This window comes from Pleurodeles waltl, chromosome 9 (assembly GCF_031143425.1).
Source record: "Pleurodeles waltl isolate 20211129_DDA chromosome 9, aPleWal1.hap1.20221129, whole genome shotgun sequence".
Classification (NCBI taxonomy): Eukaryota; Metazoa; Chordata; class Amphibia; order Caudata; family Salamandridae; genus Pleurodeles; species Pleurodeles waltl.
Genome location: NC_090448.1, coordinates 505,182,029 through 505,196,466, shown reverse-complemented (window position 1 = coordinate 505,196,466; position 14,438 = coordinate 505,182,029). Strand labels below are relative to the sequence as shown.

The following is a 14,438-nucleotide window of genomic DNA, read 5'->3' as shown; positions in this document are numbered from 1 at the left end:
AGAGCCAAGACTAGATGAGATGAAGCTTTGCAGCATCCAGGGAAAGACCTGTATCACTCGTCCCCAGATATCTGTGGTGTTAGCCACAGGCTTATGACAAAAGCTTTGTACCACAGCACTTGTTTTACAAATTAAGCACTGGGCCTCATAGCATAAGCAAGATTATGTTACAAAGTGGATGGATGGAACTGAGGAACTAGTATCCAGTTGAGTTTTGCAGAAAGCCCACGCTTCAAGAAGCTATATGTCACTAAGAAAATAGATCTAAGTCCACAGTCCAATCAAAAGGGACACCAAGTGTGTGGAAGGAGAACCACATGGACTTCCCCAGAAGATAGTATAACCAGAGCCAAGTACTTATCTACTTTGGATGGCGTGTTTTATCTTTGGGTCCTCAAGATTCAATGAGCCACAAAAGCACCTTGACTCCACTACTGCCTTCGCTCAGATGAAGCTGACATTGCATCCTATTTCCTGCTACACTGCACCAGTCATTGCTTATGCACCTTTTTGCAGGGTTAGCGTGGGATCACAGCTCCTCATGCTCCATGGGCTATAAAGTACATACCACAGAATGGCAATGCCCTGTCGAGAACACAGACAATGCCTGCATCTCTCACAAACAGGTGCCATCCAGGACAGCCCGGGAAGGGCACCAAATCCTTGTTAACAGGGAGGATATATCAAGTCATTCTGGCCAACAACCAGGTCAACCTTCCCTAGAGACTGCCTTGATTCAAACTCTCACATAGGAGGCCCCAGGACTAAATACAAACTGTTGCACGGGGAATACTAAAGCGATTGTCCCAGGCTGCTTCCACACTAAACAGTGAAATATATCAGTACTCACTGTAGAAACTGATAATGGATGTGATACTATCTGTGGTAATGTATTGAATGTGGGGAACAAAGTACTTATTTTCAAAGACTAAACACTGAATGGGCGCAGAGTTATTGAACTGTGTTGGTGGGTTTAAGGAGTTCCCACTATTGGTGTTCACACCACCTCTTTGAGTAAACCTTTAATTCTGCTATCCTGAGTGTCAACTGCTAAAGGGGTACACCTGATGCTCCTTCTGAAACTCAACTGCTAGGGTAAACCCAAGGACATCAGTGAAACATTCTGAATGAGAGAATCTGAGCCCATTAACCATCTGCCTGTTACGCCTGAAGATGTTCCTACACCTTTAGTACGTACAGAACAATATTTCTACTTCTTTTTCAAACAGTTTTTCACACCTGAGCAACTACTTGAATTGATTGCAAATGAAAAAAAATTAAATAGAAAATAAAAACCTACCTCTTTTTGACTGCATGTTTTAGGCCAAAATTTCATTAAGCCTCTAATGACCTAAATAAATAAATAAAAAAGAAAGCACAGCCTTAATTTCCATCTTTAATTATGCATATTTTGCTTGTAAATGTATTGTAATACCAAACAATACTTACCGGTTCTGTAAGTGATGGATCTTTCTCCAAAAACTGTACTATACAATATGCAAGCTGGAAAATAAAAACATAAGCATACTCAGAATGAATAAGGAATTAAAAGAAAAACATTTTAACACTCAAAAGCACTTAAAAAGTGTCAACAGTGTGAAATTATGAATATTTGTCTTCGAGTGCATGGGGGTCTTCATGCTCAATCAGATTTAACAGCAACTGTATATATGAGTGACAGTGAGGTATATAAGTTGACCTAGATTTAAGAAAGCTAGAAATTGCCTGGTCTACTGGCTCAGTGGACCAAGAAACCCGCAACATGGATTTGTGTTTTGTTACCATGTTAGCAGGTCCGAATCCCAATTTGTCCACACAGCCTTCATCCTTCAGTTTGATAAAAGGAACACCAGTAAGTGGGATGATAAACATTTGTGTTTTTGTGTCAAAAATCCCATTGTGAGGTGTTCTTTACAAATACATATCCTTTCCAGATGCAGCCCCCAGATTCCCAGGCCCAGCTCTGATGGCCCTCAGTCAGCTTCAGGATGAAAGTTCAACCAGGTACTCTCTAATCTGCTGCATTTCTCTTCCTACTTCTACGCCAATCTCTTCTCAAGCCTCTTTTCTGCTCTCTTTCACCACCTTTTTGCTGCTTCTGCTCTCTTTCCCACACTTTTTGTTGATGCTCCCATTTGTTTCCCACCCGTTTTTCTTACACTCCACTTCAGCTTTTTCCCTATTACTTAGTTCTCACCTTATTCCTTAATTATTTGTTGCTTTTTTTATGACCTTCTTTGGACCCTTAAAGTCTGCTTTTATTGCTGCCCCTTTTTGCCCTCTTCCCGCTCCTTTCTCCCACCTCCATCTCCCTCCCTCTCTCATTACCTCCTTTTCACCATCCCCGCCCACTGCCTCCTAATGCCATCTCAAAACCCCCAGAAACTACCTAATGGAGGCCGTAGCACCACTGGTGTGCAAAAGGCATGCCCATCCACACCTGCACTATGCCCAGCGTCAGAAAACCTGGTCCATCCACCCACAGTTACCCTTCTGCCGCCCTCCGCACCCTCAACCCTGGTCACTGCCACGAACACTGCCACCACACTCCACAGTAGGACCTTTCATCTGCACCCTCTACCACTTCATCTGCCACAACATGAATGTGCACGCCCCACCCCTGTCCGCAACACCTAGCCCACTCAACACGCAACACCAGCCCGCATGCACCCTCCTCAACACTCGCTCACTCAGCAAACACACCACGGAGGTCTGGGACCTTATCAACATTTTTGGGCTCAACAGTCTTCCTAACCTAGACCTGTTTCAACCCAGAGTTAGTCCCCACATAGCCACTGCAATACCAGCAGGATACAGAATCACCCACTGCGATTACATCAACAAGCCAGGCAAATGAATCGCGAGCATTCACAGGGACTCCATCAAATGCACCACTGCCACGGACAACACCATCCCAAACAATGGAACACCCTCAACTTCACTATCAAAATGGGTGAGAAATTCACCATTAGAGGAACCCTCACATACTGTCCACCGGGACCTCGAACCACCTACCGCAACCTCATCACCGATTTCATTGTCCCCCTCACCATTATCTCAAAGGACTACATGTTCCTGGGCGACCTGAACTTCCACCTCGACAACATAACCGACCCTAACTTCGTCAACCTGAACAACATCAGTCTCACCCAACTTGTACATGACCCCATGCACATCGCAGGACACACGCTTGACTCCATATTCACCTCCAGAGACTGCATCAAATACATCAAATCCAGCCACACCACTGAACTCCATGGACCGACCACTCAATCGTCCACATCATCATGACCACCATGTCATTCCGCCCTCCCCAACACAATCCAACCCCACCCATTGTTGCTGGAACAAGAATTTAAAGACCGAATGGACCAATACCCTCACCCTGCCCAAACACCATAATAACGTAAACCAGGACTTCCGAAACTTTAACACCTGGATCACTGTCACTGAAGGAAGCATAGTCAGTAAAAAGTCGAGAGAGCAGAATAACAAGAGCTTAGTAAACGTCAAATTTCCTAAGGCAGCTGAACAGGAAAGGGTGATTGTGGTAGCTTGATGGCAGAGAGCTGCCCCACCCATTTCCCCTGCGCCCTACCTCTCCCAGGACCTACTTAACCTGGTGAGTGTGTGTGTGTGTGAGACGGCCGATAGCCATCACACGCACACCCTCCCTGGTGTGTCTGACAGCCATTGGACGTTACCAGGGAGGCCTCAAAAGAATTCTCCGGTACAAAGCACACACCCAACAACATTTTGCGAAAAACATATCTGCCTTTTATATGGATAGTGTTTTAAGGGGACGGTTTAGCCAGTAGCAGTAGCAGAGACAGCTACTCTTTGGATGACTCCTGCTCAAGCCCTAACTCGGGTTATGGAAGTCAGCTCTGAGGCTTAGAGACTGAAACTGAGGGAGAGGACAAAGGACCAGAATCTGTAAGTGATTTTTCAGTCAGCAGAGTCCCATCCGATCACTCCTCTTCCAGTGATTCTGAGAGAGATGATGGTGAGAGTTGTGCTGTTCCTTCACAAGCACAGTTTGTGCAGCAGGACAACAGTAGCAGGTTAGACCAACCCAGAGAGCAGGCGCGTGCGGCGGCAAGCACAGACCGAGTGCTCTCTTAGCAAAACTTTACTGATCGCATTCCTAAAACATCCAAAAAAGGATCATCCATGTCACTGTTGTAGAGTGTGCTTAAAGCAGAGAAAGAGGCAGGAGTCGTGTTTACTGTCCCCACTGCCCATCTTCCAAGGCCTGTGTTCTCCTACTTGTTTTATGCTGTATCATACTAAAGAGAACTTACAGGAAATTGACTGAGTTGGAGCTGCCGTTAGGTAAACCTTTCAATGGCTGTACATGGATACCTACTGTCCATGGGCCACTACTTCGTTAGGCAAGCAGCCACAGAATTTTAGTTCCTTTAATTCAGGAAATCGTGGACTTCATTATGGCCTGCTCAACACCTTTATTCGCCGTCAGAAGGTGGTAGGTATCCTGTTCGCCAATTGACAAGTTTAATATAGTCCCCATACTGAACATACTGGTGGACAGAACATATACCACATTGACACGGAGTACTCCTTGTGGCAAAACATTAAAGGCGTGACTGGATTTTGAAGTGCTTGTTAGGGAACTTATATATGTTACACAAGGACCACCCGGATTGACCACGAGAACCAGAGTAAGTGTAATAAATCAAAAAGATGTCCAGTGGGACTTATTCACCAACATTTATACTTGCTTTGAAAGTGTGCAAACTCCGTTACTAAATTGTATCACAACCAATGTTATTGAAAAGGGGTACAGGACACAATATCTTGTACAAGGATTGTTTTCACTTCTTTCATATAAGATGTGAAAACAATCATCGTACAAGATATTGTGCCCTGCACCCTATATCAATAACACTGGGTATGATACAAGTTACTAATTGAGTTTCCACACTGTCAAAGCAAAAGAAGAAATGTTGGTGAATGAATCCCATAGCACAGTTGTTTGGCTTTTTTTCTATAGGGAACTTGAGAAGTATTCTCCAGCATGAAAATAGCTGCGCATTACAAGTACTGATGACTGATGCAACATTGGCCAGTGAAGTCACCCACACAGCATTACTTCAGAGTTTTAGTTTCACCACCTTTCTCTGATGACCAGGATTATGTACAAAGCTGGCATTGTGGAAACAGAAATGCAGATTCAGATATTTGCATGTTATCTTCTTAAATCACTTAATGAACATGAATGAACCTTGCAAGTTAAAACTGTTTAACTGAGCTAACCCAAAGTGATCACCTATTTAACACTATGAAAGGTCAGCTGCGTCCCAGCAGTAAAAAGGTCAACAAAAATAAAACATCAACAGATATGTAAAACCACTTTGGTATTGCCAGCCGATTAGATTTCAATGTCTTTGAAATTGATATAAGTCCAGCATGAACAATCAGGTTTCTTAATCTTAAAGACAGACCTCTTTTTGATAGAGCATAAATAAAGATATTGTAATCCTACCTGTGCATGGAATAGCGATAAACTCCTTACAGTATGTAATGGAATCAGCACTTTCACAAGAAACTGCTTATGTTCTGCTTTAAGAGGTAATGCGAAACCATTGATAATGCTAGAAGTAAAAATAGATATGGTTACTTGAAAAGTGACATTCTAACTGCCAAAATAAAATGTGCAAAACAATTACTAAAGCACCACAAATTACAAATAGTTTTTAATACAATCCATAATATCTTTTAATTGTTTATTTAATTAAACATTCACAAACTATACATACTGAAACCAACTGCAATTGCTGCTGTGTTGCAATTCTATGTTTAGGGAACACTGCTACCGTGAAGCTGCAGGGCTGATAAAGCCTTGACAGACACAGGCATAACAAGCTATAGACAAAAAGAATGTATGTTACTAAACAGGCAGCTTGTGTTTTCCTAATTTCTATTTATTCTTAAAGTGGCGTTTTTGTGGCTACACAAAAGCATTTTTTGCTTAAGGTACACTGTTTGTTTAGAATTCTAGACAACCTATGGCATAAATGGGTGTGCCTTAAGCATCTCTTTAGAGACAACAAATCCTCAGGTATCAACTCAATCATGAATGACAGGAAATGCAGACAGAGTGCCTTGGGGAGGAGTGGTATGGTGTTTAAGAGACAAGTATTAGATGCAGAAGGACCGATTAAAGAGTGGTGATAAAAGATCAAAAGAAAGCAGACCTACGTGGCTGGAGTACATCCAACTCTGTACAGGAGAAACTATTTTTTCATTCTCATGACTAAAGTGATATGGTATGAAAGGTGGAATGCCTGGCAAGAGAGTTATCTGACTAGTCAAAGACTGTTACAAGTGGCAGAATCAAGTGGCTAAAAAGCATAGATGGTGGTCAAACATATGGCACCTAAGAGACCTTAAGGTTTTACGGCACACGGGGCTATTGAGGTATAACTACTTCAACTCTGTTTGATATACTACTTAATTATGGGAATATGTGAGAGTGCAGCAGGCTGGTTGAGGCTGTGAAACAGTATTCATGGCTCCTAGTAATTCCTCTCAAAACTGATTCTAAGACATGGTTTAACGCAGGTACATCGGAGACTTGTTCATTTTAGTGATTCTGGGATATATCCCTGTTTTGCTTCATTTAAGGTCATACTTGCACTTAACCTTATTCTGAGACTGGGGCAAAGTTTGAGAGGACTAAGTTTGGGATATGTCAACTATTTTGTGAATTTAAACCCAGATATGCAAGGAATATCACTGAAGATACTGCACAGAGCAGCATTTTGCTCAGAAAATGTTGATTCTGTTGGCAGGGGTGTGGGTTGCTTTTTACACTATTCTATATATTCTGGACTAGTGTAAGATGAGATGGGTCTGTTTTGCCTTTTAGGGCATTGAATTGGGTAAATTCAAACTATTAACGTGACTGCTTTATTTCATTCAACAGACTAATCAATGGGCATTCTTGCAATTAGCTTTTGCTATCACTTAGTCTTCTGTCAAATAGAATGTGCTGTCAAACCATGTAGAGAATTACAATACTAAAGTCATTTTTAATTGAAAGTGTATTTACCTTCCTAAAATTTCCAACAATTCTGCTACACCATTGAAGTGCTCTGTTTCATAAACAAATCTACAAAAGAAGTAACATTATGAAATTATTTGCACACCAAAATATTCATATTTGCCACTGATTCAAATAAAGCAGCAATACAAGAACGGCTTCTCTTTATTCTGTGTTGTTAATTTTCAGTATATAAATAATTCACATTTATTCATATAACATAAAACGTCTATGAAAATCAACTGTTCTTAAATAGTAATCAATTGTATACATAATAATGTACAGCAACACCTACATCAAAGGCCATACTTCTAAAACAAGTATGCAGATGACAAAAATAATAAAATATTGCCTTTATAGTGATTTTGGCAGCCTTTACTCTTGCTCCTCATCCTGCATAAGCTGCTTGGTATAAGGGGAAAACAGTATTCTAACCAGGTTCTTATAACTGGTTCTCCTAGTATTATTCCCATAGGTTGCACCTACCACTTTCATAGGTGTGATGTGGGAAATCTCTATCTGAATAGGTCTCTGACAGACTGCTTGATGCCTTGCTCACAGGAATGGTCTTTAGGACTGAATCCATTGCCAGACATGTTTTACTTTCTCCAAAACCGTTCCTCGTAAATATGAACCAAAATATCTATTTGTAGATAGATGCAGTCTTGCTCTGTATCCAGGTCATGCAGATCTGGTGGGGCTGCAAATGTCATTATCAGACACAGTGCAGGCCTGCACTGGATGACAGTTGCCACATGACAAGATCCGAAGGTTATGGAATAATCAGCTGTGAACAGTCAATGGCACAATGCTCATGGATTAAAGCTGGAAAGTTGCAACTTAATATAGCCAAACTGAAGAAAAAATTAGTTAAGGAAAACAACACAATTATTAAAAATAAAAAAAGACCAAGCAGTAGCAGGGTCATTTTCCACATAACCAATCCGCTGAGAGTTAGCAAACAGGCTTTGAGCCACTTTGTTTGGCTAAGGCCAAAAGAACTGAACTAGCAATTTCAAAGATTTGCCATGCTTCATATTACAGGGACACAAAGGATTTGGCCTCCAGGTTACAGAATTTATTTTTGGGCAACACATTTGTTTTAAATGTTTCTTCAAGGTATACAAGAGCAAACCACTCTTACTGAATGTGAACTGTACTTTACTTTTTAAGAGCCAGACCCTGAGATTTTGATCCCCACAGAGATCCTCAAAGAAACTGGCAACAATCCTAGATGAACACTGTGACCACTGTGTGACAAAGATTTCTGGAAGAAAAACTTTGACAACAGACTGCAAAAGGTGAAGTGAGGAGACTGTTTGCATTGCCAAAGCCTGCCTTGAAGAGATGACACAGGATTTACCAGTTTTACTGCTAGCACTACATGAACAAATGGTAACAATAATTAAAACAAGTACCACCAAAGCCAATAGGTCTCACCTTTATAATATGAGTGTGGAACTGTTGGATTTATAATTTTTGTCTATAAATGATTATTTAAAGAAAAAACAAACATCTCAAAATACCAGAGGAAAAGCTAACATGTATTTTATGGTACCTCACAACTGTACACTGAATTTAAGTCCAAAAACGTTGGGAGGAGTGGGGAGAAACACAATGAAAGGGAGTATTTGAGAGGTGAAGTAGAAAGCACATGTACTATTCTTGGAGAACTGAATAAAAAAAGAAGGAAACGTTTACTTATCCTGCAAGAATCTGTTTGTAGGGTGTAGTATTGTAGATTTGCATGCTCTTCATGCTCCTTCCATCTAGTGATGAGCTCAAAAGCTTGCAACTTGTTGTTCTTCGAAGAAAGGCTTTCAAGTCACGAGATGCACTGTGACTTCACCCTTAGTAGGCAACAAACAAGGGCAAGCACAGCATGTTAGATTGTTTTCCGCACAGCAGTTAAGAGTAGGAATGGAGTGGTGAGTGAATGCATTATGGTGCACCGTGTGTATTGTGGAAGAGAGTTAAATAATAAAAGAAGTCATGAACTTGAGGGGAGGAGGCTGGGCAAATGTGAATCTAAGGCACAATATGCTAAGAACAGATGCTTACAGGGTAACTTTTGTTGTTCATAGCATGTTACTATAGATACACATGCTCTGCATAGATTATAAAACCTCTACAGGCGGTGATGTAGATGTCTCAAATAACGGTCTTAAGATTGTCTGGTCAACCGTAGCCTGCTAGCTAAGATTTCCACCGCAAAAGGGCTTGACCAAGTGGCTGACTTACATTTGCCAGTTACTGGGATGTTACCAAAGAAGGCCACTGTTGCGGTCTTCTTGCGTGTAGTTAGACAGCAGCAAAGGCTCAGACATCGAAGTCCAAGAATCTCAGTTAATAGGTTTGCTTTAGTCTCCACATTAGGCAACCGTAAGTCCAAGAGCTTGGTGGCTTGCATTCCACTACCACAAAGGAAGCATTTCCATCAGTAGGGTGACATATTGGCAATTTCAATTTAGTCTCTTGTTAAGTGTTCAAGCTACTAGCATTCTGATATATATATCATTCAAGAAATAGGCCATCATCTGCACCATGAGGGAGAAGCAAATCGTCAGACTCCTCGTTATTGTCCTTATTTGGTTTGGAGAACCTGTTCAAGCCCTTGGACAGCATTAAAGGCAGAACCAAAAAGGGCAACTTATCTCCTGAAATACTAGTGTCAGGGCTGATAAGCAGGAGTGGAGTCATCCTCAATGTAAGACTGCATAAGAATGATTTCATAGAGTGAAATTGGTCGATCTCTTACCAAAGCAGATGCTGGGATGCTCTGGTAGAAGCAGAACACATTTCAGAACTGGCTACTCTGGAGCCAAAGCCAGCACCAAACTAGGAATAATCAGGGAGTTCTGCAACAGAAGTGTTGAAGCGCAGCTTGGAGGTGCTGACGGGCCGGGCTGAGGATTAACAGAGGCAGTTGATGCTGGGAAGGACCCACTGGCGGAACCCTCCACTAGATACCCCGATAAACCCAAAGGCACACCTTAGGGACCGACCGACACTTTAAAGAATCACACCTTGGCAACCTTAAAAGGCTTCAGTTTACTTTGAAATCAACAATGGCCCTTAAATTCAAGGTGCATTTGCTCCAGAGCTGGGACCTGCTCAAATCAGACTGGGACTTCTTTCAGGAATGGGAGCATCAAAAAGGATTCAAACCTCATCTTGAATTCTTAAGTTTGGCATTAGACTTGTCTTTTGACTTTGCCTTGGACTTATCAGGGGCTAGAGAAAGTAATTGGGAATGATCTCTCGACCTGGCGCTGACTGACCCCTCTTTTTGTGTTTGGGGACATAGACCATAGCTTCCTGATCCCTGATGGCATTCAGATGCATCAGGGAGCACTTTTTACAGGATTTTGAGTCACATTTTGATACAAGGCGCCAAAGACATTGTGCAGGTTCATTACCAGCACATGCTCTTTGCAAGTGTGGCACAGCTTGTAACATGTCATTTCAAAGGACAGGGAAATCCCTGCACAATATCGCAGTAAATTTTGAAAGAACTTGGTAAAACTGTTCTGCGGCGCTGGACAATGTAAAAGAGGAACTGATGTAAGGAACTGCATGTGAGTTCATGTCATCACATCCGGAGGCAAGACAGAGTTGCTATGAAGCAGACAGTGCCATCTGCTGGAACTTGGAAGCTATTGCTGAAATTTTCTGGTTCCAGGCTGACCCCTGGGGAGAGTGAAACGTAGGAGTCTACTGACTGAAGTGTCCGTCATAAACTCTCTGTACAATTTACAAAGCTATTACTTTAAAAAAAATACTGATCTATTTGTATTCTTCGAGATGAAGAAAAATATTCCAATTTAAATCAATTTTCCTGATTATTAAAAATCAATATTTGAAAAACTGAAAAATTCAAAGCACTGCATCATACTAATTTGTTCTGTATATATGCGAGCCACACTCACCAGGTGCAGCATATCAGCTTATCTGGGAAAAGCTTACCTAACCCCTTGCTTAATGCGATACAGACTCACTTTCTGAATGCTTCATAATGATAACATTTAATACAAGCCAAACAAATATATTACAATTTCACACTTCTCTGCTCCACATACCGTAGAAAAATATTGTTAATCTGTTTTCTGATAAATGCCCTAAGACCAAGAAATTTGCCATAAATTCTGTGCAGGACTGTTTTTAGATAATCTCGTTCTCGAGGGTCTTCACTGTCAAATAACTCTAAAAGCTGAAAAAGAGAAGAAAGGCGTCATTGTAACTGAGGCGTTAAAATGTGGCTAGAATACAATGTTTGAACAGACACTTTCTTGTGTTGCAAATTAATCTTATGCTAATACAGAAAAATACAAAAGCATGCAGATAGTGACACACTTTACTAATAAATATGATAGGCAGCATGTCTAACAATGAACAGTACCGGTATTTACCTAGAACAGCAGAAAAACACATCTACATTTGCTATTTTTACATTGCTAAATAGCAAGCTCTGAGTTCTTGGACTCACAGTCATTTTATGCAGAGGATAACTTTAGATGCTGGCACATAGATGCTTTTAGCTTTTTGCACAAGTATGCTGAATGAAGATATATTCAAAACATGTGGTCAAGCTACTGCGTGTGTTTTCATTTCCAACAACTATTGCTTGAGATTTGAGGATTCTACTTTTATTTTAGATACGGTACTGAACATGTGTGATGGATCTTAGAGATGTAGTTTATATCCATGTAGTATTTTATGTAACACTTCTGTACTCTTGAATTTTATCTTTGACACAACTAGCAGGTGGTGTAATGCTTTGAGGGTAATTATTTAGGTCTGTCTTTTCGTAATTTAGCAGGGGCATTCTGTGTTTCAGCACAAGACCTTGCCCCAGGAGTTTTTGCTTCTTTTTGCAGTTCGATCAACAGTTTCATGTAGTAGCACATGCATTTAATTGATGTGATTTATTTATTCTTCCAGCCAGAATTAATTCGAACAACAGCACTAGACAGTTGACCTTAAGCTAGGGAACAATGTTGATGGCATCTGGAATTGTGGGCAAGAAAGTATGTGTTTTAAGAAACTTACCTTTAAACTTACCAGTAGGGCCTGGTAATATACTTTGCCTGAACTATTAATTCCTCACGTTTCATGGTGGTGGAATGTTATAATAATAATTTTCAAGGCACTGTCAAAAAGACAATGCTCTGAGCCAGGGTAGTGTATAATTCAGCCTGCACGCTCCCTCCTTAGCCATGATAAAATAGGTCTAGTGCAGGACATTTCCGTTATAAACAGTATGCTGTGGATATATTGCATGTGTAGCCAACATACTGCTGTCAGAATTCCATAGCCTTTTCTGGTATAGGCCTAAGCAGAGACTACTACGTTTTTAATGAGCCAGAGTCTCACTGTAGTCATGCAATTACACTGGAAGATGGATCAGGCCGCTGAGAGTGGTGGTAAGCAGCCACTAGGCTGCAGTTTCTTTTTAACCAACCATACATCTTGCAGAGGCATCATACCATAAATCTTCATGCGTTTGGATTATTTATTTTTTTAAATGAAAACGTGGCTGTTCGATGACCAAGTCTGTGAGAAGATTGGATGAGATATTTTAAGTAAAGCTGTGCCTCATCAATGTATGTGTTGAAACATCTCTAGCTCAGTTACATCATGCAGGTACTATATGGTAACAGGATATGTTATGCAAAACTTTCTTAGCCAGCAGAGGGATGGAATAAGAATTTTTAATTAAACTGATTAAACCACTGAAGAAACTAGTGAGGGCTATCATTTAAAAAAACACAGGCAGTGGCAATTCCAAGAGGGCATACTGATTTCTCACACCATGGCGCTGTACCAGCTCTGCTCAGCGTGGGGTTGGGTGCATTTGGAGGGATTGGAGGAAGGCCGTACACGGCAGTGGTTGTATTAACCTACGGTATTAATATATTAATTTACGTTAAAAAAAATATATAAATTCACTGAAAAAACAAAGGTTACAAGATGTTATAGTTAGGTACACGTTTTACCCACAAAACATTATGGAAGTTCAGCAGTTATAGTTATACTTATAGTTAAATTTATCTGAAGAAACTATAACTCATGCCTGAAAGTAGCTTTAGGTAACAAGTTATAGTTTAAAATAAGTTTTGTGTGGGTAAAATGTGAACCTAACTATAACTTCCCTGTAACCTTGGGTTTTTGCAGTGCATCCATGTATATATTATCCACCTATTGCGAAAAAAAAAAAAAAACCTTTCCAACTCTGCCCATTCCTCCAGTCACTGACTCACCCCAAACCCCTTTCAATCTGTCCCCCTACATCCAATCTCAGACTCATCCCAAACCTCTCACACTACCACGGACTCCCAGATAACCCTTTCAAAACTCTCTCCTTATTCATCCCTCTACCCTATTTAATCAACCTATCAGGTGCACATGTCCATCTCTCCCAATCACAATTAACATTTTCCCTCTACTAAATCACCAAAAACAAATCCATCCCTTCAGAAACTATACACTTAAGGCATGAAATCTCAATGAGCAATTACTTAACACAACTTCCACCTTCTATCCCTAAAAAGACAAATAGAAATTACTACTCCAACTAAAAAATCTCTAATCTTAGGTTCCAGAGTGGCATGCTACTCGACAAAATGCACTTTAATGCCTCGTCAGACGTAGTAAGAGCTATATAATGAAAATGTCACTTACCCAGTGTACATCTGTTCGTGGCATTGGTCGCTGCAGATTCACATGTTGTGCACAGTCCGCCATCTGGTGTTGGGTCGGAGTGTTACAAGTTGTTTTTCTTCGAAGAAGTCTTTCGAGTCACGAGACCGAGGGACTCCTCCTCTTTGCTTCCATTGCGCATGGGCGTCGGCTCCATCTTAGATTGTTTTCCCCGCAGAGGGTGAGGTAGGAGTTGTGTGTGTTAGTAATAGTGCCCATGCAATGGAATGAATAAGTATGTACAAATTAAGGTTAAGTAATATATATATACAAATGTACAAATGTTGAAGATAACTTCCAACGGCTACAGGCTCCCGGGAAGGCGGGTGGGCACATGTGAATCTGCAGCGACCAATGCCACGAACAGATGTACACTGGGTAAGTGACATTTTCAGTTCGATGGCATCTGTTGCTGCAGATACACATGTTGTGCATAAACTAGTAAGCAGTTATCTCCCCAAAAGCGGTGGCTCAGCCTGTAGGAGTGGAAGTAGTCTGAAACAAAGTTCTCAGTACGGCTTGACCTACTGTGGCTTGTTGTGCGGATAGCACGTCTACACAGTAGTGTTTAGTAAATGTGTGAGGCGTGGACCATGTGGCTGCCTTACATATTCCGTGCATTGGAATATTTCCTAGGAATGCCATGGTAGCGCCTTTTTTTCTGGTTGAGTGT

General features: G+C 41.0%; 1 protein-coding gene across 6 annotated transcripts in view; it reads right to left on the bottom strand.

The window, feature by feature from the left end:
• Positions 1–14,438, bottom strand: part of PPP2R5E (protein phosphatase 2 regulatory subunit B'epsilon) — a 350,454-nt gene that overhangs the window by 160,868 nt on the left and 175,148 nt on the right. For all 6 annotated transcript variants that reach the window (XM_069207367.1, XM_069207369.1, XM_069207365.1 and 3 more), the window contains exons 6-10: positions 11,146–11,276; positions 7,076–7,135; positions 5,507–5,615; positions 1,450–1,503; positions 1,301–1,351 (exon numbers count right to left, since the gene is read on the bottom strand). In XM_069207367.1, coding sequence (XP_069063468.1) covers positions 1,301–1,351; positions 1,450–1,503; positions 5,507–5,615; positions 7,076–7,135; positions 11,146–11,276 — 405 coding nt within the window. The remainder of the gene's footprint in view (positions 1–1,300; positions 1,352–1,449; positions 1,504–5,506; positions 5,616–7,075; positions 7,136–11,145; positions 11,277–14,438) is intronic.